Genomic DNA, 25268 nt, shown 5'->3' on the forward strand with positions numbered 1-25268 from the left:
AAGGACGCTTGAATTGCCTACCATCACGGGGGTGAGTTGTGTTAAAAACTCAAGATTTGTGTGTAACCTGCACACCACTACTTTTGAACCTTACTTCAATTTAAAAAAATCGGTGCAGACCTGCTACCTGACTGACCCCTGTCAGGTCTCTAAATTAACTGAACACTGAGACACAACTATGTCTAGTGCAGGAGTGCACTGTTTGAAATTGCTCAGGTGCGAAATTTTACCCACTCATTTATATCATTTATCTTAATCTAAAAGTGTTAATTTGAACATTCATTGATTTGTATTAGACCATCATTACTCTGATGAACACAGAAATAATCACAATAATTAAAGTTCATTGATTGTTTACTATATTGATTTTCAAAAATGCATAGTTTTTTCGGCCTTCCTTCGCAAACATATTAACAATTGGCTTTCATTGAAAATATTATTCACTTATTCCTGACAAATGGCGAACTAATGCAAATACAAATAAGAAATTCCATCAGAACTTGCGACGACTCCCAATGCATTTTGATGCCTAAGCATCTTCGTCAGGGGAAATGCTGTATAAGAAAAAAGTAACACTGTATACATATTTCTGAAATATTGTCCTCAAACCTCAATTTGTGCTCATGCACTACACAATAAGTGAACACACAACCTGTTTACTCATGCAGATGCATTATCTCACTTTATCCAAGCATGCCAGCTGTCCAAGCAATAAAATGATAATTCCTACTGTGGTGTGCCCTATACATGCCACCAAGTTTAGTCTAGTGCACCCAACGTCTGTGTCACGTGAACAAGTGACATGTGTGAAAAAATGTAAAATAAACATACCCTCCACACGGGCACTGTGTCACCTAACTCAAATTCCGCTAATAAACAACTGTTCCTAAAAACAAAAGGAACTAACATAAATATGCCAGTACTAAATATCAAGTGTCTCTAATCACCCTGTGCAGACCAGCTACTTACTTCCTGCTGTCACTACGAAACACTCGAAACTTCTGTTTCACTGCTGCTCCGCCTAAGGGACAAGAACAACCCTTACTCCATATGTTTTTACATGTCCTTGTTTTTTGAAAACATCACAATCTGATACCGTATTTGTACTCGCCCCGTACACTACCTTAATCTTCTTGCCGATTCGTGAACACTGTCTACATCGTCTGTCCGAGTTTGTGAAAAAACGCCGAGCATCGGCACGGCATGCCGGGACGTTATTTACTAACGCCCGACAACAACAACGGACTGGTGTCCCCGCCCCCTTTCTCGCTACCTCCATTCATTATCGTAATGCTTCAACGATACTCCAAAGCGTATGATTTGGTTTAAAAATATTTTAATATTATAAATGCTTCTAATCGTGTCCAGCGCAAAATGATACAAGTCCTTCGAGTGTTTCGTAGTGACAGCAGGAAGTAAGTAGCTGGTCTGCACAGGGTGATTAGAGACACTTGATATTTAGTACTGGCATATTTATGTTAGTTCCTTTTGTTTTTAGGAACAGTCGTTTATTAGCGGAATTTGAGTTAGGTGACACAGTGCCCGTGTGGAGGGTACGTTTATTTTACATTTTTTCACACGTCACTTGTTCACGTGACACAGACGTTGTGTGCACTAGACTAAACTTGGTGGCATGTATAGGGCACACCACAGTAGGAATTATCATTTTATTGCTTGGACAGCTGGCATGCTTGGATAAAGTGAGATAATGCATCTGCATGAGTAAACAGGTTGTGTGTTAACTTATTGTGTAGTGCATGAGCACAAATTTAGGTTTGATGACAATATTTCAGAAGTATGTATACAGTGTTACTTTTTTCTTATACAGCATTTCCCCTGACGAAGATGCTTAGGCATCGAAATGCATTGGGAGTCATCGCAAGTTCTAATGGAATTTCTTATTTGTATTTGCATTAGTTCGGCATTTGTCAGGAATAAGTGAATAATATTTTCAATGAAAACCAATTGTTAATATGTTTGCGAAGGAAGGCTGAAAAAACTATGCATTTTTGAAAATCAATATAGTAAACAATCAATGAACTTTAATTATTGCGATTATTTCTGTTGTTCATCAGAGTAATGATGGTCTAATACAAATCAATGAATGTTCAAATTAACACTTTTAGATTAAGATAAATGATATAAATGAGTGGGTAAAATTTCGCACCTGAGCAATTTCGAACAGTGCACTCCTGCACTAGACATAGTTGTGTCTGAAATGTTCAGTTGTGTTAAAAACTGACATGGAAAACCACTTATGTTTGGATATCAAACGACCTTACGAGTTTTCTTAAATATTAAATTCTAACCAGGGTTGCATTCATGGAGGAAGCATTCCCTGGAAGTGTTTAGAGTAAAGATATCACGTGTAGATGGTCACAATCTTTCGTTCATGCACATACCATATGTAATGACCTTCCAGTCTCCTTTTATGTTCATGAAGAAAGTGAAAAGTTCGCTCGAGAAAGAGAGAGAGAGAGAGAGAGAGTGTGAGAGTGTCTCAATACTTCTACACACAGATTCCTCACCTTTACCTTATTCCTCAGGTGCCAGACCAAATCTAGAAACATTTCATAGCAGTACTCCTTCACGTCAATAGCTGGCACGGTGCAGCTCCACCCAGGCTTCGTTCCATCCACAGAAGAGACTGAGCAGAGCTGCATATAATAAGCGGCATCCATCTGTGCTGATGTTGGTTGCTTTTCTTTCCACACCTTGAACGTGGATCTGGAGCTACGCTCCCACTTTCTTCGCTCCCACTTTCTTTGCTCCTTTAACGGCTCCCAAAATAAAATCCAGTGAGCAAGGGAGCTATGTCCCCTTCTAAATCTACGGGCTTCAAACTGTGACTGCAGAAAACAGATGTCAGTCATGGATACATGATTTGTCTTTGGTGTTTGAGATCGGCAATACCGCAGCAGGTTGAGGCTTTTAAAGAGGCAATGCTGCTTATCTTTGGCACTCTTCTGGCTCCCTCTAACACGGCTTTGGACCCCGAGGATCCGCTGGGGCTCTGTCAGATTTGTGGTGGATCAATTCTCTGTGCCTTCTGAACCCCTCACTGGTTTACTTCTGATGCAGACTTCCACCCCAGCTCAGACACCTGCTTTGGTCCCTTCTTCATCAACATCAGTACTGGTGCTGCCGGAGGAGGATCCAATACTGACTGATGTCTGTCCCTGAACCTGCGGCTGCTTGGTCCCAAACGAGGTCAGGCAACAAATTTGCTGCAGCACACTCAGTCCCCATACAACCGGAGTCTGAGCTTCCACTACTGCAGAGGTTCCCTCAGAGGCTCCACTGTCTTTTTAGCTCGGACTATGACCAGATGTTCCACCACCCAGAGATAAGGATGTTGGGAATGGGGATGATCCCCACAAGTATGATGATGAGTCTTTACTTGTACTTATAGGAGGCTAGTTAAGATCAAGTCAAATGTCCTCACATACTTTTTGCAACCAGTGCCTGCCTCATCTGGGCCCTTGCTTCCATTCGACAAAGTACTTACTGACATCCTATTAGGCCATTTGCGCCTGCAGGTCAGTGCTTAATTTGTAAAAAAAAAATAAAAAAAAAAAAACGTAGTGCTGGGGCCCTCGACAGGAGGACACTAAAGCTTGCATCATACGTTGCCCCTGGCAGCACTGCCAATGATAGCACCAACACACTACTAATCATCACACCCTTAAAAGTATGACAGTTCCTCCTATTACAGGCCTCCAAAGCTATAAGAATGGATTTGGAGGCAAATACTAATAATTGGAAAATCAAATTGAAATAATAAACAGAAGTCGTTGTGCTCGTACCTAAATTGGCAGACACCACTACTATGTGGCAGGCAGTCATAAGCCCCGGTGCTGGCAATTGAGTGCAGGTGCTGAGCACCGGAAAGCACAAGCACAAATTAAGCACTGCTGCCAGTAAATAGACCGATTGGCAGATACCATAGACTTCTCCTGGTGACCCTAATTTGCTTACACACATTTCTACTCATGAGAGCCTAGCAGTCCAGGCTTCCTCCACCAAGATGAACCCCAAATCGTTTCCTACCACTTGCCATGCATGGATGCTATCCACAGGATTCTCAAGAGACGTATAGACCTCCCTAATTGATATGCCTTTCAGTGGTTCACGATTGTTGGATGAAAAAGCTGATTCTGATGTAGAAACAGAAGTGGGCCACAGAATGCTCTCTGGTTCTTTTGGCCCTCTTCCAGGCAGTTTTCTCACCAGTTCATGTAATTCCAAGGCAGGGCCAGTCTACCCAAGCCCCTCTGCAGTCACTGCAGTTCTTTTGCGCCCAGGGGCATGGATCTGGCATGCAGCGCATGGGACATTCTGAGCCTCAGCCATACCAGTCCCCTTCCTGCATCAGACTCCAAGCCACTTCCGCTTGCCATTAGCAGCACACAACCACCCAGTGGAAGGCTGCATCCAGTAATTTCTCCCAGGGTGGCGATTCATCATAACCAAGATATGAATCATCTAGATCGTACAGCATAGTTATGTCCTAATGTTTCTTTTTACCCCAGCACACCTCCCTCCCGCAGCAGAAAGAATCTTATATAGGCACCCGTCCGTTCTAATGCAGGAGGTACAAGCTTTACTCTCCAAAGCAGCCATCAAAAGGCTTCTGGACCCGGAAGTAAGGACTCTTGCAATTTCCTTGTGCTAAAGGAGGATGGAAAGCTTTGGCCTTGCTTAGATTTTCACTCTCTGGATACCTACCCACATAAGGAAAAATAAAAAAATGCTCACACTGACTCAATTTTCCTTAACCTGTATCCAGGTGACAGGATGCTGGCCTTAGATCTGTAAAACGTTTTTTTATATACCAGTCATGCAGTCCCCCAGATATTACCTGCAGTTCAAGGTAGCATTTTCAGTTTGCCGTGCTCCCCTTCAGTCTAACCAGTGCCTTTCGGGTGTTAATAAAAGTGATCGTGGTAGTCGCTGCCTGTCCATGAAGTTTGAGGATACCAGTGTTGCCATAACTCATTGAATGGATTTTGAATGCGAGCTCTCCAAAGTCACTTGTAGTCCACCTCCAGACAACAGACAACCTCCTTACATAGGTGTGGTTCACGATCAACGAGCAGAAATCGCGCCAGACTCCTTCATGAAGGCTTCCTTTTTTATGAGCCATCTTTGACACAGTGCAGTTCATGGCTTTCTCTCCTTTGCTACAAGATCCAGGACGTTCAGTCTCTTATCTAGATGTTTCAGCCTCTGTCCTGGATTTCGGTTCGAGCAATTCTGAGGCTTCTTGGCCTGCTTGCAGACTGCTTCAGGTGACGTTTGCGGGTCTGCAGTGGGATCTCAAGTCTCAGTGGGCACAGCACTAAGGCAGTCTAGCAGCTGCCATCCAGGTTTCAGAGGTGACTGCACACGATCTGCAGTGGTGGCAACTCGATCGTAATTGGACCAGTGACAGACACTTCTTTACCCAAAGCTGTTGGTGTTGACAAATGTGTTACTGTTGGATTTGAGAGGTAGATTTCAGAGGACTGTAGTATTTGCGGAAACGCAGCTCTGTATCGATCTGTTGGAGTTGTGGGCCATTTGTTTGAGCTTAACACCTTCCTGCTGTCCATCAAGGGGAGGCTGAAAGATATCTCACAGACAACACCACTGCCATATAATGCAATATGCAGCACAGTCCTAGGTCCTGTGGCAAGAGGCTCTGTGCCTCTGGGTTGGCTGTAGCATCAGGGCATATCCATGCTATAGGACCACCTGATAAGAACCTTGAAAACCTGGACAGACAATCGTCCCCGGAGGCACTATGCAGATCACAAATGATGTCTGCATCCCGAGATGGTGCTGGGCATCTTCCAACAGTGGGGAGAACCCTAGCTGGATCTTTTCACCACTGTTGCGAATAGACCGTGTCAAAGCTTTTGCGTGAGGGAGTTACAGCAAAAACTCTTGCTAGGAGGTGCATTGTCCTGGAGCACAGGACAGTTGTATGCCTTCCCACCTCTACTCCCCCAAGTTCTGAAGAGATTAGGAGTGACCAGTCCTAATTCATCCTAGTGGTCCAAGAGTGTATGGTACCCAGAACTTCTGGGCAGGATGTCTTTCCTGCAATCAGGTTCCATCTCTTGTAGGATTTCCGGCTGCAGCAGCAAGATAGGGTTATGCACGCAAACATGAGCAAAATATACCTCCACGTAGGAGATAGAGCTGTAGCAGTAGACTGCATTTGATCTATGACTTGAGGTTGTGGATGTCATCCTTGTTTGCAGGAGTCCGTCTATAAAATCCAATTATACTGAGCGCTGGGACGAATTTGTGGCTTGTTGTGGAGACAGCAAGACAGACCCCTTACAAGCCAAACTGTTGGATATTTTATTGTTTGTACTGTTTTTGGCCCAACAAAGCCTTGCAGTGGGCACTTTTAAAGGGTATTTGTCAGCCCTTTTGGCCTTTTTCCATTTGCTCGACCAGCCGTCCTTGTTTAAATCATCTGGGCAGCAGTTAATGAAATGTAAACACATATGTTGCCTCTCAAACGATTTGTGATGCCACTCTGGGAACTTAATTTGGTTTTGACGTTCCTCCTGTGCACTCCCTTTGCACAGCTGCTCGTTGCTTCGTCTGAACTTAAATACAGTCGTCCTCATTGCAGCTCATTGCATCAGTGAACTCCAACCTCTGCTGGCACATCTGCAATACACCACCTTCATTCTGGGCACCCTGGTACTGAGGACTAATGACTCCTTTAACACCTTGGCCAATCCATCACTCTCCCAGTGTTCTTTGTCCCACCTCGCCTCTCAAAATTGGAAGAAAGGCTCCATTGGTTGGATCCCAAAAGAGCTTTACACTTGTAAACGTGTTGTACCAAGGACCATCGGTTGGATGATCAAATTTTTGTGGGGTTCTCTGGGAAGAGAAAGAGTTTGCAAAAAGGACTCTGTCTAGGTAGATGGTCTTCTGCATGGCGATCTGCTGTGCACTGACCAATTACCACATTGCTCCGAGGCTAATGCTGCCACCAATATGTTGGCACGCGGAGTGCCTGTTCTTGACATCTGTTATGACTCTACGTGGGTGCCAGTGCACAGGTTCACAAAGCATTACTGCCTCGACCACAAGGTCCAACAGGAAGGGTGTTTCGCCCGTGCGGTCATGCAAGATTTTCTACTCTGATATCACTACACAGACTAGTAGGAATTGCATTGGGATCTATTCTAAAGATGAGGATACAGCAGTTAGAAGTATTCATCAGAAAAAGTAGTCAATTTTCTTCAGTAACGGTCTTTCTGGTGGATGCTCTATCTGCAGATTCCTCTCTGCCTTCTTATCTCACTGTTTCGTGAAGGGATCTCTTTTTCCCCCCACTTCTGAGGGCACCGAAGGAGTCCAGCAGGAACCAGACGCACTGGGATAGGGCTTATATGAAGTTCCGCTCCGTCACTTCTGGGCGTTGAACCAAGCCTGCGATTAGCTACACAGTGCCACCTAAGAAGACCACACCACATAATGGGGAGATGGGAGAGCAGTGAGAAATCTGCGTTGAATAAAGTGTCCACCAGAGAGAAAGTTGCAGAAGGTAAGTAAATTGTTCTTGTGGCTGTATATGCTGATGTGCTTTCAGGAGGGATCTACAGTTGTCCTGGAGAACGTAGGTTTTCAATCCTATTTTGGCGTCTCAACTTTGAATTTTTTTGAGATTTCTAAAATAAGTATCTATAAATCAAGTAGCAGGAAAACTTGTTGTTTACAGTGCATCAACATTTCTAATTATCATCTATGGTAAATGCCACATATTACAAGTTCACACATGTTTGTAGAATTCGGAAATATTCAGTTGTAGTGGTGGGTATGGGAGAGGAAAAGGTGGATCCTTTTCAACAGGGTCAATCAATAATAAGTCTGTTTTACCCTCATAAAGACTTTACTCGCTCACAGTTCTCCAAGGCTCCATCTCCAAGTCACATGCATGCTGGAATTGAATGTCGGCATAGTTTTGGAAGGAAATCCAGTCAGTGTCTTATAACAGCAGAATTCACTGAGGCCTTGCTGTTACATTGCACCCGATTACCATAAATGCTGATGCTACCGTGTCTGAGTGCTACCATACAGTCTCTTCAAATATATATATATACACCCTGAAAAACGCCATCCAAACACTCAATTTTGCCACTTGAGAGGCTCTGATCCATAGGAAGGACCAGTTTGCTTCTACCACTGTATTGCTTCGGCACCAGTGTTCGTTATATTGTGAAGTTTGCGTTATATTAAGACAAAATGTTTTTTTTGTATTTATTTTGTATGTTGCTTTTCAATGAAGTAAGTTGCAGTGTCACCCAAGTGTTGAAAAGATTTCGGGGCATTGAACTCCTCTTAGACTGCATCTCTTACACTGAAGGCCAGATTCTGTACATTTTTTAGAGCCGCCTTTCAGTTCTTGTTTCTTCTTTCCTAGGTTATAAATGTTGATGGAACAATGAGACACACCCTTCTCGAAGACAAGTTGCCCCATATATTTGGATTCACGCTGCTTGGAGATTACATCTACTGGACCGACTGGCAGAGAAGAAGCATCGAAAGAGTTCACAAGGTGACGGCTAGCCGAGAAATCATCATTGACCAGTTGCCAGACTTAATGGGTCTTAAAGCAGCCAGTGTCACCACCACAGTTGGTAAGCACTTTCGAAATCCGTCTTTCTAGGGTACTCCCACTTTTTTGAGTTTATACACAGTGTGAAAAATTAGACTTTTAAAAAACATTTTTCTAGTGAGCTGATCCTCTTCTTTGCATAGTGCTACTACCAGAATAGTAGGAAACTTTTAAGTCAATAATGTAATAGAGTCATGTTATTTTTTTTTTTATATTTAAAAGAAGGGTTGGGATCGAAAACAACCTTAGCAACACATTTTATACCAGCCTACATTTCAGTGAGCAAGCGAAACATAAGCTCAACTCTCCCCAGGAGAGTTTGGTGTTGACCAACACCGTTCACTGCCCTAAAAGGTTTAGAAAAATTCAGGTGAGGCTGTGCATTTTAAAGCACTTATCAAATATATGGGCTGGAATTATATATATTTTGCATGCAGTTGTGATGGTAAACTAAAATATTCCAGTTCTTAAGAGCCTGCCAAAATACCTAAGAATGCTATTTCTTTATACCACAAAACAGCAAGTACTTGTAATTAAAAATAATAATAATATGCATAGATACCAAACACTGAATGCATAACAGACGAGTACGTTTGTAACTTGAAATAAGGTGCTTCTGACTAATGTTGTGTGCCACACTAGGGAAAAAGCTGTCTAAAAATCATAACTCAGGAGGAAGAATAGCAAAACAAAATTACCATTGGCTCCACGTCCCTCGTCTTTGTTCCAGTCATAACAATGTGAGGTAATTCCTGCCTTTGTAGACAGCAAAAAACAGGAATGCTAACTGAAACCCCGCCCCCGCTGGTCGCTGTATAACCATAGCATTCCCTGTTTATTTTCTTTATTGAGAAACTAGGACAAGGAATGCTGATCTTAAGGTTGGGCCTGAAGTTTTTTCTTTCATGGTGTTCCTCTCCTTCTGGGCTAGGAGAAATTCTAGAGCATTGAGGGAGCACGAGCAAGGGACGTTTTAAGAACTGATTCCCAGCTCGAAGGAGCCCTTTACTCACCATTTCATGTGGAATCTGGAGTTTAGGGATGGTCCAGTAAAGTATGTATCTGCTTTCAGTAGATGCATTATTGTGTGCCAATCGGCCACTTTGTTCATGTACGCCCTACATTCCGGTCTACGCATGCGCAGCTTGTTTTCTTCGTATACGCAGACTTTCACTGTCATAGAAGAGTGCATCTTCTTGCTGCCACTTTTTTACTATTTACGGTGATTGGTTACCAAATTGGTAATTTAGATGGTCTGTGCTGCATTTGAACTTGATTTGTGCTTGTAAGGTGTGTGTTTTTGCCTCTGATAGGAAGGTATACCAGGAAGGGAAGTCCTATTTCTCCTACGTCACCTTCTTCTTCTCCTCCTTTCTGATCTCCATCTCCTCCCACATCTCCAGCTCCTCCTCCCAAGAGAGTAAGAAATCGCGCAGATGATTTTGATCAGGAGAAAATACAAGATTGTGATGGACACTATTGCTGCAATGAAGAAAACAAATGATGCTAAGGACTATGTCCCAGGGGCATCTTTACTTTGATGTGTCTGAATCTGAATACAGTGGCGGTTTGTCTCGTCCTGTGGGTAGTATATTGTCAGTGACAACATTATTGTTTTGAACTAAAAGGAACACAGAAGTTCACCAGTTGTAGTTAGCAAATCTAAGTATAACTTGCACCCCTGCCATGCACTGCTTAAGACCTTACATAGTATGCCACTCATGACATGCTCTATGGCATCATTTATGGCATAACTGATGACATCATACAATGAGTGTACTAGTTTGTTTTATAGTTTACATAGTAGGAGGTCGCTACCATATTACTTTTCCCCAAATTTTGTACAGCCTGTGCCCAGCTAATGGGTGTAAGTGTTAACAAAACACATGTGCTCCCAGTGCGTCATAGGTGTGTAGAAGTATTAAACATGTTTTATATTTTTAAATTAAAGAGTAACTCTGTGTGCAGGTACCAGTTGACGACTTTTGTTCAGGATGTTCCACACAAGTTATTTTGTTCTGCAGAAAAAGTTTCATACAGGGCAAAGCTTCTACGGTACTAAGTATTGCAAGCGGCCTTGAGTTATTAGAATCATCGCAGCATGACAATTTCTACATAACATAGAAGACTATGTGCACCTAGTAACCTAACTACATGTGCGTCTTTTGCTTCACAAAATGGGAAGTCTGAACATTTTTCACCAGTATGCAGGCTGCAGATAAATTTTTTAGCACCTTCAGACCTTGGTTATTTTAAGTGAACAGTGTCTTTTTTCAAATGTTGCATAGAGTGTACACTGTTCTTAGTAGATACTTTTTAATTCTCTGTGGTGCATTTTTCATGAGAGTTTCACTGTCTGCAAACAGTGTGGTAAAGAGTTAAAACTCCATAGAGTAAACACTGTCAACAGTACCCACTTTTCTACTCTAACCAGCTTCATTTCGCAATGTAAGTTTGGTGACTGTGAAGTGGAATAAGTCAGTCAGTGTTGAAATAAACACAGCTTACCCACTTTTCGCACAGTTGTCGGTAAAGATATTTTTACCTAGTTCACCCTGTTGCAGGGTGGGACATCCTGCAGAAACCCTCTGGGAGCAGTGCTTAACGGGTCACTCGCTGACTCTCCTGTTTTTCATGCTCTGGATCTGTGATGGGACTCCCATTCTCCTGCTGAACCTCTGCTTATAATTTACTATATGTAAAGGATGAAGACTGTCCGGGTTTTCTTTTCTCTCTTGGATTAACACCTGTTTGCGTTGTCTGGGGCCTTAAATCTTTCCACAGGGCATGAACTAAAGGAAACGCCTTTACCATCTGTCATTACCACTTAATGTCAGCGCGCACGTGCTCTTTTATTACAGAGATTTACGCTTGTCCTAATTACGTTTTCACAGTTTATTGGCAATTTGTTTGAAACTGAATTCTCCAAGAATTGGGCAACTCTTTTGTCTCCTTGTGCGCGATTCATGCCTTCCGCTGATGAAGCTCTTTCTTTTCAGGTACCAATCCTTGTGCTGCTAATAATGGTGGATGCAGCCATCTCTGCTTCTACACCCCGCTGGACACCAGATGCTCATGCCCCATTGGACTGGAGCTCTTGAGTGACCTGAAGACCTGCATCATCCCGGAAGCCTTCTTGGTGTTCACCAGCCGAGCCGCCATCCATCGCATATCCCTGGAGACCAACAACAACGATGTGGCCATTCCCCTAACCGGGGTCAAGGAGGCGTCTGCTCTGGATTTCGATGTGTCGGACAACAGAATATATTGGACTGACATCAGCACAAAGGTATTGGTCTTTATACCTGTTGGCCACCCAGCACTGGCCAAGATCATGGCGTCTTTTTTTAATGGCCAGGGCTACTGCTCAGGTCTATGACGTAATCTTCTATGTACCTATTGTTTTAGTTGTTGGTTTACATCTGCTTATAGTTTTTTAATGTCCATAAGAAAATATGTACTATATTTATTTCATCATGCTCATTTTAGAATTTTTTTACCCTCTCATGTGAATTTTGTGTTGGTAGCTTAATTTGAAAACCATAATTTCTCGACCGCTTTGCAGTAAGCTCTACATCCATTTCATTCAAGTTTGTTGAATATTAATTTTGGATAGGGTAGACCTGCCATTGAATTGTATCATATTGTTCACTTCCCCAGGGCTTCTCAAAAATGGGTATAAATATGAGTATATCAAAGGGGAAACAACACGCTAAATGCCACAGTTTCTGATGGAAACTTCTTGCGTCAGATCATTCGGGTCTGATAGACTTTCACACAGAGGTTACGAGAGGGAAGGGTGATAATCATGAAGGAATGGCGATCAGCAGTTATGGAAATAAACAAAAAAAAAGGGTTAATCGAAATAGAACAGGTTTTTATAGCAAGTATTTAAGCATATTTACTGCCGGTGCACATCCTCACAGATGCAAAAGAAGCAGCTGCTTGCTTTTAACGTTTGCATTAATCGTGCTAGTAAATGTAGAGGGTGACAAGGGCCAATCCTTGCAACAAAAAAACCTGAATGGGCTCATCCGTATAAGCTGCAGTATTCAGAAAGTTTTTTAGAGCTCAGAATGTTTCCTCCTCACCAAAGCCATTCTACTGCTACAATGGAACAGCTCTGTAATGATTCCCTCCCAGCCCATTGTTGATATGGAGCAACAAGAAAAGTGAGACTGGCTGCCCACCTTGAGCAAAAAAAGTCGATCTACAGGAACAGAGCGATTGGTTTACCTGTCCAGAGGCAAGCCAAGCCGCAGAGCTTGGCAAGCCCCGAAGGAATCATTTTAGTGGATACCATTCTGTTTAGTCTGTTCTGCCAAACTGATAGTCATCAGTGGAGGAAAGCAAAACGTCTTCTGCAACTCCTGGTGTGGAAAGTCATACCATGCGTGGGAGCAACAAAAGGCCCTTGTCCTCCGACGGTAGAGATGAGTACATTCTTTGTGTCCTATTGGTGCACTTGTGTGGAGCTCCTCTCCCCGGTTGGGTATGCCAAGTGCCAATTCCACTCTGCCTGCTCTGGTTGTGTGTTCTTCACCTGGCTTCCTTGATTTACCTCAGCGGTACTCTTCGTGGTAGCCTATCTTCAGCTGAAAGAGGGCACTGAGGAAAAATCTGTCCTTGAAAATCATGCAGGCACACTGTATCTAAGTTGCCTGTAGTTATTTGTTATTTTCGCTCTCCTTTGCATCACAGTAGACTGTTGAAAGGGTGCACCTTGCACACCAGTTGATACCCTGCTACCACTTTATTATCGCCCCCAGTCTATGTGTAGGCATCAATGTATTTCTGTTGCACACACCTAGCTAGCAAGTCGCATAGCGACGTTGAGGGATATGTTGCATGATTAATTTACAGGTGTGTTACTGTCTCTGTTGGCCTTGTAGGTGAAGGAGCTGGTCTTGAGAATGACGCTGGTCTGTAGGATGAGCAAGTATAATTACTTAACCACTTTAATGCAAAGGACATAATGTTCACGTCCTCTGCGGTTACCTTTCTTATGTGGAAGACGTGAAAGTCTTGTCCTCTGCATTCCCAGGGAAAATCATGCACCTGAAACCTTTTGTCTTTCAAAGGTTATTTCACAACGCGGGGGAAGAACTTCGCAAGCTTCCCGAAATAAAAAAAATTCAATCACTGTGATATGATGCTCAGTGCTTGGGGTGCCCTGAAATCAAAATGATTTGAAAGTTAAATTAGTCAGCACCATTAGGCACCGACTGGTTTGACTTTATTCGTGCTTAGGGTATAACTCCGCCCCCTGTGCACTGATCAAGACTGAAGATAGATCCGTGGAAAGGGGACAGTACCCTTTCCAGTGTTGCCTATCCCTAGTAAATCTCTACATGGGGATTGACCCACGCACTAGACACCTGGGAAAATACTGTTGTGGGGGGCATGCTCGGTGGCATGAACATGTCCCCTTCCCCCATGCACAAGGTCCTCTACCACCATGCACAATGGTCTTTCTGTGCTCCTCCAGGGAGGAATGTAGGGGATATTTATCCCTGTTTGCCCCCATGGTGAGAGAAAGTCCACTAGACACCCGGGAAAATTGCCCTGTAAAAACAGGAGTGGCCTGGCCCACCCTGTCGTTGTTATGAGCACCACCCTAGAAGGGGAACAACAGTCTTTCTGCCTTCCCTTGGAGTGCAAATTGGAAGTGTTTACCTTGAAATTGACCACGCCCCCAGAGACCAAAGAAGAAAATTTATGAAAAAAGCGGTGTGGTGCCCCACCTCAATATTGGCGCAACAGGCTGTCTGCCCCACACCCTCCAAGAGGGCAGAAGGGGCTAGAAGACAGGAGGCCAGTCATATTGGTAATGCTTGCAGAAAGCCAGGGAAAAATGGCCAAAAAAGCAGCATTGTTAAAATCCATGGCTTTATATGTGATTGCCGAGCTATTGGCTTTGAAAAAAGTTTGTCTATAAAGTTATTTTCAAATCTCCTTATCTTTGTGCTCATATTTCGGGGTGGGTTGAAGTCTCTAGGCAATGAAGAGAGTGCTGAAAGTTATTTGTGGTGGTGATGAGGTCTGAGATATCTTTTATAAAGTTCTTGTAAGGTCCTCGGGTCCTAAGATAAGAATGAAGAAGGCTCTCCAAGAGCCAGAGAGGGGAATGTGGCAGGTGAGGAGCTCAAACGACCTGTGCGTTGAGTCACTGAAGGTGCAGTGTCAAGAGGACTTTTGGTGAAAGCTAGTCTCCCTGCTGACTTGTGTGTGTACTGTCTTCATATTGGCTGCTGTAGCCTACTGGGATATAGACATCTAGACAGTGCTTTATTTGTGATTGCCAGCGGGCACTCTTTTCTATGACCCAGAACACTTTGTTTCTGTGTTTAGTTCTGTGTGTGAACACGTCATCCGAGATAACAACCATGAACAACTTTTTACTGCAATAAGTGAGGCCTGATGAAGGTTATCATTCACGGTGTGTGTGTGTGTGTGTTTTTCTGCATGGCTGTGTGGCACGTGGCTTGACGTTCCACGTATAAACTCGCACTGAGACTGAATGGCTGCTCTGAGGGGCACATCGCTGGTCCATGACAGCCACCACCTTCCAGTGGTTGATGGCAAATTAGATTGGCAGACCGGTGTTTGCCCTGTACCACTAGCACAGTGGGGTACTGGTTCAGCCCTATCTCTGTTCCTGGCCCCACTTAACCACAATAGAAGGCGGAGTGGTTTCTTCAAGAGGTAACCTTATGCAGCTGTAGGGTAATGTGAACCGCACAGAACATAGTGCAGTGAGTAGTGAACAAAATAATTCAAGACCAATATAACAAGCATTGGGAAAGCCAGTAGATTTTGGCAATGCAAGGGCTTTTGACAATTTCGGTGTCTTTTAGCCATTTTTAGAGCAGTGGTGCTGCTGCTCAGCGTGACTGAAAGTCATTGAAAAAAGCACAATGACGTGGCTAGCGCGGGCCTAGTAATACTTTTTTATCTAGCAGGAGGGGGGGGGGGACAAGCAACACAACACAAGTGGGGGTGGAGGGCGGGTTGTGAGAGGGTAAAAGTGTGCTAGGGCGCAGCCATACACAAAGTAACGTGGTCCTGTTAGCTGGCAGCCTCTGGTTGCCACCATTTGTACAAACCACAGGTAGCGTTTCAAATGACATCCTACATCGCAGATCTATATTTACTAATCCCTGATAATGTTTTTTCCATTTACCCTACAACAAGTAACAGAACAAAGAAAAGTCTGGCGACTACAAACTTCTGGGAGCTAGCCTCATGGCGCTAGGAAATGAAAAACACCGTGTTTATGGCTTCTAGAGGGACACAACACTTCACTGCAGATATACAGTTTCTTGGGCAATAACCAACATCGGAGATCTTAAGGCTCATATAAAGCACACCGAAGGAAATGTAAAACGTTTGGTAAAGGCCCTTATTCCCTTTGAAACACTTGCACTTACTAAAACAGGTATAAATCGAATAGCCAGGTGATAACACTCAGCAAGAGTGTCATAGATATCACGCAGACACAAAACAAGATGCTCGCTATTCTCCGAGAGCCTGCTGGGTTTCACTGACTGGCCTCTAAACCCTATTAAACAACAACACAAATAAAACAGTCTGGAATAGCACCTTGCACTAGTCCTAGTCCCACGTGTGCTGCAAATAGAAATACGCCATTCTCCTTGCGAATTCCACCTCACTATCTGCGAAAGGGACAAGCACACTTCTGTTTGACAAGAGAAGATTGTATGAGCCGCCGCACAGGCTAGGGATGCCTAGCATGCGACAGCAAAGCAGGCAACTACACCATCTGGATGATGTGCAACGTGTATAGGAATTGGTCTGTGAAGTGGACCTGTGCCTTTCAATCTAAGAACAGAGACTGACCGATGCCCCAGCCTTGCTGGCCACTGCCCTGCCAAACTCTCTAGAATTAATTCCAGGTGTCTGTGTTTCTAATTTAGGGGGCAAAGAGGAGTTAGCCATTTTGCGGACGGCAAGGAAGTGGCACTAATTAAGTGAATAATGGTAAGAGAAAGGGGAGCCAGCAGGGCTCGAGTCGGGGTACCACGCGGGTGGACGCGTCCCCCCACTTATTTTACAGGGGGGACGCCAACCCCCCCCCTGCCAAACAGCTGGACTTCACTCTTTGGCCCCTCTGGGACGAGGAGCTCGGCACCTTTCGTGACGTCACTTCCAGTCGTGACGTCACTTCCGGTGACAGCGTCCCCCCCATTTCTTTTTTCAGAACTTGTGCCCTGGGAGCCAGCAAGAATCTCTAAAACATTTGAGACCCGTCCCTTCTGTATGAGATCACTTGTGTGCTTGGGGACTCTGACGACAGAGCAAGAAAGGGTGATAAACATTGTGTCGTGGCCCACTAAGCCGGGCAACAGAATGTAGAGGAGAAAATGCTCCCTCACAGATGTTCACTGCAGTTCGGTATTGAGCCACAGAGGCAATATGTCAATGCTCACACTCCATGCTTACAGTCACCCAGCTCTCTTGTGGCAGCGAAAAGCAGATTAATGTTAAGGCGCTAGCAATCTTTGCCTCTCCAGACCTCTCAATGGCCAGTGTGCAGTGGTTTGAGTAAACCATCAGTACCCTCACGCTACTGTACTTTGCTCTTTGGCTGACCCTTAAAACACAAACACTCAGATGGAGTGCTTGAACACCAAATGAATAAGTAGCTAAAAAAAACGGGAGCAGCGGAAGGACACAAGTTCTTGGTCCATTCTCCAGGGGAGGGCTAAACACAAGGAGAAGACATGACGCAGACATGCCTTGAACAAATGGGGATGAAGGAAATTAGAACTATGCGGTAAATGGTAATCTGTGGGCGGGCTGTAAGCCCACTGTGTATAAGCAGAATGTTTTGAAGAGAAAGCGCATGCTCTGTCTAGCCGAGATTAAAAAATAGATGTGCATCACACTGTATTGTATTGTAATTGCATTTATATAGTGCTTACTACCCCTGACGAGGTGTTGAAGCACTTTTTTCGGCGAGTAGCACATTACTCTTGAACCCATAAAGGATTAGTGGTGAATTAGTATAGTGAAAATATTGAGTGGTGGATATCTTAGTCAGTTATTTGGATTGAGAAGGCAAGTGGAGGGATAGAGGAGAGAAAAAGGTTTGCATTTATATAGCGCCTGCTACCCATGATGGGTTGTTAAAGCACTTTTTCGGCAAGTAGCACGCTTCTTTGGACAGGGCAGGTTTTATGGCAGTGCGACTGGTGCAGCCGCACTGGGCGCTGACCTATGGAGAGGGCGCCGACCTCATGGGTTGGGGGAGCATGTTTAGCAATAACATATAATTGGGGAGATGAGGGGCACGTATGCCTGGTGGTAGTGATGGAATCGAGGAGGCGGTCATGGGGTGCCAAAAAGGATTCTCACACCGGGCGCCACCGTCGCTAAAGCTGACCCAGACTTTGGAACACAGAAAGGATAAGTGGTGAATTAGTATAGTGAAATATGAAAGTAATGAGCTTAAATCTTATTATGCTTTGGAAAAGGAACAGTCCGATTTTAGAAATTGGCATCAGCATTTTGACCCTTATAGCAAAATAGGCTGCGGTCATCCTGAGGACTATCAAGGACGCTTCTATGGTATCATCCTAGTAAGGCATGGGCAAACAATGAAAATAAAAGCATTTCCTTGTGTCACAACATGGGGTGAGTAAAACATGTTTAATCTTGTTTTGCCTGATATTTATATGAAAGTGCCTGAAACAAACACGGCACCTGCAACTGGAAGGTATAACTTTATTGCATGATTGATTAAAATCTTCGCAAACACGTAAAACATTAAATCACAAGATACGGCTTCTCCTTTAAAAGGTGTTAAAAAATTACAAATATTTTGTAGTTCATTAAAATTGCAAAGGAGTAAAAATGTGTAGGTAAAATAGTTCTTCTTAGTAAAAAAAGATAAGTCAGCATAGGGCTTGTTCTCATTGGCGGATCCACACCCAGAAATGATATTTATTGGAGAACGAGTCAATGAGCTCACAGCCAGTCCATACTAACTGCTGGGAGCTTAGCAACCAGGGAGTTATTCATAGGACTTAATCAAAGCGCAAGTAGAGCCGGTTGTTGACCTTGACTCATAGATGCGATAGCATAGGATAAAGGCCGAGGACTTGGGGGACTTCCTGACTTAGCTTAGCGTTCGCTTCCCTCATATACCGAACAAGGCTGCAGGAAAGACGGATGTTGCTGCCCTCAAAACAGGCCTTTACTGCTTCCCTACAAGATCGAACTTGACTTGCAATCAGGAGTTGTTTAAGAAACTGTCTCCTTTCCTCTCTCAAGCCGTTGCAGATGCATAGTAGGTGTATTATGTCTTCGTTTAAATTTCCACACAGTCTGCAGCAGTTGGTAGAGGTTGTGCGTTTCCATGGAGGAAGGTGAGGCTTTGCTGGTAGGATTCCCAACCTGCAACTGGAGATGCCGTGGTATTGAATGTCAGAACGAAAAGGTCACGTGGTAAGAATTGCGCACATTTTTCATCATAACCGTTAAGGATGGATCTTGAAGGAGGCAATGAGTTAAGCAGACACTTTCAAGAAGCCAGACCTAATCACTGCGATCTACTTTGTACACTTGTCTCCCTCCACCGCCTTCATTCACCCTCCCTCCTTTTCCTCTTCCTTCTCCAGACAGGACTCTGGCCCGAGTTAGTCAAGGGATCAACCCCTGCCTTGATAAACTGCGCACAGGTTTACTGAGAAAGTCTTTCCTCACACACGGCGCACGTGCTCACATTTATGACACATGTGTTGTTTGAGAGACCCTTGTTCCTCTGGTGCGCAGATGGCTTGGTGGTGCGATTATACGATTTAGTGACGTTCCATATGTTCTATCGTGTTTATAGCTTCTAGCTGGTGGATGTCAGAAAGCCGCATCAAGTAGTTGCGTTGGGGGTGTAATTACTTCTAGGATAGATTCAGGATGCGTAATATGTAGTAAACATGGGTATTCGCCTAAGATCAAGCAGAGAAGCCAACTTTCAAACTGAGGTCTCATGGAATAAAAGCACACAGCTTGGCCCCCAGAACAAACCTCCCCTCATGCTGATACCCACCATTCTAGAATAATCTGCTCAGGGAGAAACCCAGTGGGCTGCACAGACTCCCAAAAAAAGGCACCACGGCACTGCCTTACCCCATGCCCTTCAGATGCCATCGAATGCTGTCACGTTTTACACCTGCTGACACTACAGTCTACATCATAGCTTTCCAAACTTTTCATGTTGGTGACACACCTTTTAGTCAATCTTCATCTTGCGACATGGTACCACGAGCAAGCGCAGCTCGCGAGCCCAAACCACCTAAAGGGGTTTCGGGGGGGAAATTTTGAAAAAAATAGTGGGCAAATGGTGGATTTTCAAGCAAATCTGAGAAAGCAGGAAGGTTAATAAAGCAATTGTGAATCTGTTCTAACAAAGACAGTGACTAGCAAAACTGGGTGTAAGCAAGGTTAGGTTTGTGCCTGAAACAAGAATATAATCATGCACACATTGACACATGCCCCAGTGATTTACGGCACTAAAAGGGCGGGTGCACACACTGCCCACCCTTTCAACCATGCACAAAGTCCGCCTGCTGCCTTGCTGAATAGGAGTTACCTCTTGCCACCTACACCCCTTCGAATCGCCACAATAAAAAAATACATTAAACATGAAAAAGTCAATCTTAGAAAACATGTTTCACCTGTAGCCCAGTTGAAATATTTTCATGCATACCGTGCCATCTCCCGCTCATACTCTGTTTACAGTGCTGGAGTATGTAAATGTCTCCCATACCACCCCCTCATACTCTGCCACAAACATACAGAAATATACAGACAAAGGATGACAGACACATGTTCAAAAACAAAACATACAATCACATGCATAGAAATATGTGATATTGCCAGACTCAAGCACTCACTGTCTCACACACATACACACACGCACGCTAACACACACACACTGATGACCCAAAGAAGCGAAGGCATGGTGAAGCCAAATTATCAGACACGTGCATACACAAAAGCTTGCACTCTCCTAGACACAAAGGGCAATTGACTAACAAACACACAATGCTGAAACGAGACAAACTCTACGGGAGCACCCCAAAACAAAACCGGAAGCACCTGCACTTTTAACAGTACACCCACAAGTAATTGAAACCATGTCTGCCCTGCTAGATGTTTCAAATACAACTGGCTTTAAACTTGCTCACAGCTGTGAAAAAACACGCAAAACAAATGCAGAAACCCTCACAGGCAGACAAACACACTCAACAACTTGCACACAAAGAAAAAGCTTCAGAAACAAAAAAACAGGAAGGCAAATAAATGCAGGTTGAAAAGCCTAAACCTGAATGTAACCAGACATGGTCCCAGGAGCACACAGTACAAAAAGAGAGGTCCAGGGCTACAAATGGATGGCAACATGACCTAGGAGGCAGCTCTAAGATGCTGTGTACTATAGATGGCTGACTCTGTGTAACACCACAGTAGTGACATTATTGGAGGACTGTAATATCCCCTTGCACATGTTTTTTTCTTTCTCCCTCCTTGTTTTCTTCTCTGTATAATTATTTGTAATCCTAAAAACGTGCAACTTAGACACCGAACCTCAGGAGGCTGAACTTGAAAACCATGAGACCTGCTGCACTAGATAGCAGGAGGCCTGCTGAGCAGCGAAAGCCTTAAACTGGAGCAAACAGTCAGAGGCAGGGGTCTTGTGCACATAGCCTAGAGTCTGAGCCATGGGGTTAATAATGCCAAATCTGAGGCGTGCTGAACAGAGTTTGAGGCCTGGGCGCACTGTATGCTGACGGAAAGCCTGCTACACATAAACATCCATCCTCATGTAGGCAGAGTCTGAGAGATGAGAGATGAGGCCTGAGGCATGCTATCCATGGACACAGACACAAGCCTTTTTCCTGCACACAGCATTGCGCACAGCTACACCGTTCTCACAGACTCAAGCTTCTTGCACGCATACAGCATTACATTGCTGCAGACTCTGTGGTGCCCACGGCTACACACAGAACAAACTTGCATTCTATAATACACAGACAGTAAGCAGGCCTGCTGCAAAAAGTCAGCGCAATGACTGTTTGTGGTCGTCTGCCCACTTGGTAGAAGGGCTCACTGAAAAAGCCAAACTTTAAACTTCAGCAAACCGAGCACATTAACAAACGCAGTGGGTCAGGTCAGGGAAGGAAAACGGGACAAAGCAAATTCTATTCCTTTACATCGCATATTTATTTGCATTTGCACACCGTTGTTGCGGGTTTTATTGACTAAACAACGTTTACTACTACTAAAAATTCGTGCATTGCACTAAGACACAGAATAGGGGTAAATGCACACAGAAGGCACACACACATCAGGCAATACCCACAGAAAACCTTGCACACACAAATCAACACAGACAACGATGCACACAGGCCAACAGGTGTAACAGCATATGCAGATGTCTATGCATTCACAGAAAACAAAACACAAATACACACAGACAACACGTATGTCAGTACACATTGAGTCACTATCAACAGAAGTAGGATCGTACAGGATGGATGCACGGGCGGGGCTGAATAGATACATAGAATACTTGGATGAAAGGGGTAGGGCTGCCTCGATGGATGGCTTAAGTGAGGGCAGATAAAAAGCATGGTGATGATGCGGAAAAGATATCTGTGTGCCTTTGGGCGGATGGGTGTGCTCAGGGGAGGGGGCTGATGTATGTAAAAGGGTGTGTGCATTGTTGAAGAAATAAATGCTCTGCTCTAATAAATACATTAAATGGCTAACCTAAATCGATGCTATTTTCTAGTAAAATGTTTGCACAACACCAAATGAAATGCACAAGTAATGGCAATCTGTGAAGATCTGGCCACGCCAAATATCCTTTGCTTGCTGCACAGATCACTGGCATGTAAAACCCTTCAGAGGTAATAATGCCTCTGTTGACCCCCAAGGCCTTTGTTAAGGCAATGGCAGCATTGTACCACCCCCACATAACGGCAGCCATACTATGCCCCTTGACCTCTTACCTCGGGCTGCCGAGCATGCACTTCTGCTGCAACACTTTTGTAACTGCCACATAAGGCATCATGCACTCACGCCACGCTCTCTAACATCATGGCATCCACTCAGACACACACACAAACGAACACCCCTCACCTGCACAAAGGAGCGTATGTACAGACACAATTACATCCTGTCATCTGAACCTCTTATGCGTCAAATAAACCCTGTGTTCGTACAATACATGTGAGTCTGATATAGCCAGTACATTAGTAACCTCTGCGATATGGTTACTGTCACAATCGCACATAACTAAAACCATAGAGTGTGTAATTGTCCTCACTCTACGGAAAGTTTTAAAATATCGAAAATGTACCATACCTGTGCGTCTGGGGAGCAGAGGCGGCTCCGTGGTCACTGCGTCGCAAAGGGATCAAGGCTGTGCGCACAGCGCATGCTTGCATAACGGCTTCTTTGCGTCACTGAAGGCAGAAGCCCAAGAGAGCATTCACCCTAAGCAGCCCCCATTGTCGCGCGACACACCCACGCATGGGAGGTGACACAGTGCTGTGTCGCGAGTCGCGACACACACTGTGGAAAGCACTGGTCTACATGAACACACACCTGTGTGTGCAAAACATTTACAGAACAGTGTCAGTCAGTGGAAAATGGCCGAGGATCACACTCGCATGTGCAGAAGTTCTTTAGGCCCTGGCATTAAGCACTCATTGTATTGAAAGAAATGCTCAAACGTACACCCCTCCCTGCTCATTACATTATGGATGCGTCATCGTCACAGCTGAGACCAGCACGGTCTTCAGTGTGTCTTAATGCAGACACTGTTTACTGCTTTCGCATTTATACATGATGCTTTTTTTTGCACCGTAAATATTGCCGCATATTCCCTAAGAAGCACTTTTATTTAGTTGCGTTATATAGTGCCAGCAGGTGCTTCCGAGCACATTAAGGCAATGATAAATACATAGGTAAACAAACACACCACTACCTCACGCACTTTTTCATCCATTCTTCTGTCCATTAGCGCTAGTGGCACCCTTGTTCTTCCTAAGAAAAATGTGGGCTCTGTCACTTATTCAACACATAAATCGGGCAGCACAAGTGACGAAAAAGGGCAGTGCCGGTGTGGAAAGTTGGTGGTGTCAGTGATAGAAGAGTGCACAGGCCTCTGAGGGAACGTTGTGAGCCCCAAAACGTATTTATTTGTTTATTTATGAACAAATATTGGGGAACCAGGTCTCTGTCTTGGTTGTGTTCAGTGATAGTGTGAGTTGTGTTGAGCGTGGATCACTGGTAAGTGTGAATTGGCAAGCATGAGTTCGACTATTTGTGCAGTTGAGTAGTTTGTGTGCTAGTGAGTTGTGTGGCTACGCAGGTTTGTCTTGTATGTGTGTATGTGGTGAAGGGTATTTGTGTGTGCTCTGTGTGATTGATGGCCTATAAAATGGTGAGTTGTGTGAGATTCACATGATGCTGATGGATGGATTGCGTGCACAGCAGAGGTTCTTCCTGGTAGGTGACGTCAGCTGTGATGTAATACATGGGGAATGGGTGGCGACTTCAGTCTCAAATGCATCGAGTGTCTCTGTTCAGTTATATGCAGGGAAGGAATCTCGAGCAAGGCCTTGATTTGTGGAGGCAGCTGTGAGTGGTGGCGGACGTCAGCTAGTGATACCTTACTCTGGGGGGGGGGGGGGGGGGGGGCGGGGGGTCTGAGTCACTATGTAATCTACGGGCCCTCCTTGTCATGTGGTTCTTCTGTGTGGCAGTGGGATGGCCAGCTTTTCTTACTCGGAAAGGGCGGCCATTGATCCGTTTTCATTATGTATGCAAATAACTTCCATTATGCAGAGGAAGAAACTGTTAACTTGAAAAACCAAATAAGCAGGAGCTTTTAGTGTACTTGTGTACTTTCTGAAGGATTTACCGAAATTATTCCTAATTTAATGTAATATGCGTTATTAATAATTTTGATATTTGTTGTTCATGGTGGGAATCTGGAGGGGACATCCACAAAACTGGTGTGAATATAGGAAAAGGGCTTCTCCACGAGGTTAAATATTATCTCCGTGGGAAAAAAAAGAAAAAACATAACAATATAGTTGCACTTGGTCGGGGATTTTCACACCAGCAAAGATACACGTGCATGTTTGCTTATGTAAAAATGGAATTGATAAAAAAAATCCAGGTGCATTTTCGGGAAATTTGCGGCAGTCCTTATACACACATATCCTTCGTCTTTTGGGAGCTCCTAATCCCGTCACTTGCGCTCACCCGTGCCTTGGCTACCACGGAGCAGCACATACTAAATGCATGAAAGACTAGGATATTTCGGGAGTGATCCACTTTGACCTTTGTGCAGATCACCAAGATTGATGAGAAATCACAAAAGTGTCTATAAAGCACTACTTTTAGCAGCTAGCACAAGCAGATGGTTTGATGTGGGTCATGTGGGTTTGAAAACCGCTGCACTTATGTCTTAAGGACTCTCTCCTTCCCTCCTTCTTAACTTATGGCTCAGACCTTTTACCAATGCAATCCATTTTTCTGGTCTGTGATTGCACACTATTGCACTTTTCCTCGGGAAGAAGTATGGGGTAAGCCTAGTGTATCA

The 25268-nt window shown here is 44.2% G+C and overlaps 1 protein-coding gene across 1 annotated transcript in view; it reads left to right on the forward strand.

Moving 5' to 3' along the window:
- The window catches only part of LRP5 (LDL receptor related protein 5), a 367294-nt gene that overhangs the window by 268951 nt on the left and 73075 nt on the right, over positions 1–25268 (forward strand). The window contains exons 8-9 of the mRNA XM_086957825.1: positions 8435–8651; positions 11629–11918. Of these exons, the coding sequence (XP_086813951.1) occupies positions 8435–8651; positions 11629–11918 (507 nt within the window). The remainder of the gene's footprint in view (positions 1–8434; positions 8652–11628; positions 11919–25268) is intronic.

Source organism: Lissotriton vulgaris, chromosome 2_1 (assembly GCF_964263255.1).
Source record: "Lissotriton vulgaris chromosome 2_1, aLisVul1.2, whole genome shotgun sequence".
Lineage (NCBI taxonomy): Eukaryota > Metazoa > Chordata > Amphibia > Caudata > Salamandridae > Lissotriton > Lissotriton vulgaris.